The sequence below is a fragment of the Halyomorpha halys genome, unplaced genomic scaffold (assembly GCF_000696795.3).
Source record: "Halyomorpha halys isolate HHAL.00 unplaced genomic scaffold, Hhal_1.1 Scaffold887.1, whole genome shotgun sequence".
In the NCBI taxonomy this organism is placed as follows: domain Eukaryota; kingdom Metazoa; phylum Arthropoda; class Insecta; order Hemiptera; family Pentatomidae; genus Halyomorpha; species Halyomorpha halys.
This window is the reverse complement of record NW_027116452.1, coordinates 52,872-56,896: the sequence shown is the minus strand read 5'-3', so window position 1 is coordinate 56,896 and position 4,025 is coordinate 52,872. Positions and strand designations below refer to the sequence as shown.

Below are 4,025 nucleotides of genomic sequence, written 5' to 3'. Positions count from 1 at the left end.
GAGTTCTATCAGTGGGTAGATTCTCCACATGTTTGTATCATGTCACTATGTCACCTACAGCAAATTTACTTGTTGTATATATTTGTATATAGTTGTAAATAACAATAAATAAATTATTAAAAAAAAATATTACTATTCCTCAGATAGCCTTTATATTCTTAGACTTAGGAAATTACGAGGGCTATCCAGAAAGTAACAGACGTTTTGAAATAAACAATTCGCAAATTGAAAAACTCAGTTTATTATATACCTTTCAAATGGTAAACTCTTAGGCTATTTTTCTACATAATTGCAATTAAAATTGAGACATTTATCACACCGTAGCACAAATTTTTCAATGCCCTCTCTATTACGCCGTGTATATTAATTAAAATATAGATGGTTTGTAAATAGGCAGTAAATAGATTTAATTACATTATGAAATATGTATTTTGGTTGGAAGTTGGCTTTGTTTAAATGAAGAGAATTATACGTGTGTGTGGTGGTTGACGTACGGGCCAGTGAGATTACCTGCCACAATAAAACAACCTGATAGTAAAAGACCCGGGAAGAGAAAAAGGCAGTTATCTCACCCCAATTTTTGATTAGTTTAATGAAAACTATGTATAATTACTAGTCAAACTTGATGAGTCTGTCAAGTATAGGTTGGGGGAATAAAAAATTGCGGCTGTTTCGAAACGTTAAAAAAACATTAATTTTTCATTCGGAGCTCTATATCTTAAAAACTACCTACAACAATAGAAAATCTAAGAGAACATAATTTAAAGAAGAGTAAATTTGCTGAAATATTAGCCCTAAAAGATTTATTTACGTCCAATAGTTTTCGAGGTGTAGCTTTTTAAAAAGCAGCATTTCTTAAAAATCTTCTAAAGTTAATTTATTTTGAGAATTCTATATCTCAGGAAATATGAGACGTACAGATGTCTATTAGTACTCAAATTGAAGCTAGTTTAATGGACTATAAAGACGTATATGATCTTTACTTTCGTAGGAATAGTAGTTTTCATAATATTTGCTAAAATAAATTGATTTATAGCTATTTAAATTTACTAAAAAATAGTTTATTATGTTTATCTTTCTAGTAGTATTTTTTATGATATTTGACAAAATAAACTCACAAAATGTTAATTTATAATTGTTCGTATAAAATGTTGGATTTTTGAAAAAAAATATATCTCTAGATCCATAAGAAGAACATATGTCTGCTAAAACGCAAAATAAAGGAAATTTAACTTACTATGAAATAATTTATGACACTTATCTTCGTAGAGGTAGTAGTTTTTATGATATTCACATATGAATATGAATTTGGCAAATGATAATTTGTCCGAACAACTATAAATCAATTTATATTAGAAAATTCCATGTAAACTATTAGTCCTACGAAGATAAACATCGTTAACTACTTTATAGTTCATTAAACTAGGTTTTATTTCAGTGCTAATAGAAATCTGTACGACAAATGGTTTTTGAGATATAGATTTTCCAAAATAAATTCACTAACTACTGATTTTTCAGTACGTCCCATACAACAATTTTATGAAATGTTGATTTTTAAAAGGCTATATCTCGAAAACTATTTAACGTAACTAACTCTATTTGGGCTCATATTTTAGCAAATTTCCTCTTCTTTAAAAGACGCTCTCTTAGGTTTTCTGGTGTTGTTCCTACTTTTTGAAATATAGAGCTCCGAATGAAAAAATAGTTTTTTTTATCACTTCGAAACGGTCGCCATTTTTTATTCCCCCTACCTATACTTTTTTTTCGGCCAAGACTCCCATTGGTGTCCTATACTGCCTAACCATGGTTGGGGGTCAAAGTTCTTCATTTTGTGGGACCGCGATCGGAAATGAAAAAAGTTAACGTCACAGGCCGGATTCGAACCGGCACCGCCAATAGACATCAAATTGGTAAGACTGTGTCTTAACCACTGAGCTATAGGTGGCCCCTACCTTTACTTGACAGACTCATAAATTTTGACTAGTAATTATACATAGTTTTCATTAAAGTATTCAAAAATAGGGGTATAATAACTGCCTTTTCTCCTCTTGCGCTCTTGTACTATCAGGGCTAAGTTCAGTAGCCTACGTACGGTCACCAGGTCGGTTTACTCCAGTCACCACTGCGTGATCATTGGAGGGCCGGTTCATGGTGTGGGCCCACCTACGTTTATAGATAACAGCACGTCTTCTCCGACCTTTTCGGAACGGACCTTCAGACATCCATAGTAACTAGTAATTTTGTTTTTTTTATTTGTAATTTTGCTTAAAAGGAAGGATTTTTTTTTAATTTTAATTTTGTTCTATATTTTTGGATGGTTTATTTTTTTTTATTTTATTTATTTATTTTGTTTGTATTTATTTAACAAAAAAATGTTTCCATCCGAGCTACTGTTTCTTTTATTTATTTATTTTTTTTTTAGTTAATCTTTCCTACAAAGAGAAAGAGTTGATTTGAGATGGCTTACGCACGGCACGGTTTTTGTTGGCTCGAAACAACAGGTCAATTGAAATTTATCGATGCAGGTGCATCAGTCCTAAAACGTAGTAGCCATAACTTTTCTTGCTGACAGCGTTTGCAAATACTTTCGTGGCTTCCTGGGAGAATGTGGGCACACATTCCATCGACTGCTGCTTTTTTCACAGTTGACATGCTTCACCCAAGTCTCGTCTTCGGTTACGATACGATCCAGAACTGCATTACTACTTGTGCTGTATTCTTGGAAAAATATCAGTGCTGCAGCCAGTCTCTGTTTCTTATGGTCTACCATTAGCATTCCGAACCCACCAAGCACAAAATTTGTGGTAACCAAGCTTCTCCACCACAATTTGATCCACCAAACTCCGTGAAATTTGATTTGCTTTGCCAAGCTATCAGTCACAAGGCTAGGCCTACCACTGCGGCCCTCGTCCTGAGCACTGCTACGGCCATTTTTAAAATGAATGCACCATTGCCTCACTCGGCTTTCACTCATTATCCCCTGCCCGTAAACATCACAAAGCTGGCGATAAGTTGCTTCTAGCCAACAAGAGCCGAGTCACAGACCAAATGGTTGGATTTCCTATAAAACTTGTCCCACGGTATTATATATGTCTCAATTTGAATGGCAAGCGTAGTAAAATAGCTTAAGAAGGCAACTTTCGAATGTATTTAATAAACTTTGAGTTTTTCAATTTGTGCTTTTACTCATTTTTTTCATTATCAGTTTCATGACCGTCATCTTAAGCTCTCTGCCCATTTATATCAGAAGGCGAGAACAGTAAGACGAAAGTCATATCGTCTCAACCAACTCCTCACTTCTCCGGCTCTCTCATTGAGATTGAAGCTGCAGATATACAAAAGTATTCTGAGACCAGCACTACTATATGGGGCACTATATATCAGATGGAACCCAGCGCCTTCTTCAAAATTTTCAGGATTCGATGTTGACGAAAATCGTACGCACAACATCGTGGAAGAGGAAGAGGCCACCAGAGCTGCATCAATTGTTCGAGTTGCCCACTGTACTCGATGAACTCCCGATCAAGGGACGACACATCAAATTTTTCGATTCACTTCAGTACTGTACGAATCCGTTATTCAACACGTTAACACCTGCCTCTCCCCTGTGGTGCGTTGACAACACACTACGTAAGGTCAGGAAGTATTAGGATTAAGTTTTTATTAGATTTATTTAGTTTGTTAAATTCAGAAATCATGTGTCCCCCAACACATTATACACTTTTAAAAATACTGACAACAAAAATAATATACTCCCAAAGACTCCTTAGAATGTAGATGTTCTACAGTAAAAGGAGAAAGTACATTGTTTATAAACACGCCATTAAAATTTTGTAGTGGTTTTGAAAAAGAAAATATATATATCAATTTGTGCATTGTTTATTTCAAAACATATGTTACTTTCTTGATAGCCCTAGTATTTTAATCTCATTATAAGTGGTAATTAGGTGAATCCAGATAGTCATATTTATAATGTTATTTTAGCTTCTTATTAAATAAAGGGTTTTTAATTTCTTATGTTTTTT

At 34.0% G+C, this 4,025-nt stretch overlaps 1 protein-coding gene across 1 annotated transcript; it reads right to left on the bottom strand.

The window, feature by feature from the left end:
• Positions 1 to 2,536: 2,536 nt before the first annotated feature.
• On the bottom strand, positions 2,537 to 2,974 carry LOC136797237 (uncharacterized). Its single transcript, XM_067053245.1, has one exon. It carries the CDS (start codon positions 2,972 to 2,974, stop codon positions 2,537 to 2,539), a length of 438 nt encoding a protein of 145 aa, XP_066909346.1.
• Positions 2,975 to 4,025: the final 1,051 nt, after the last annotated feature.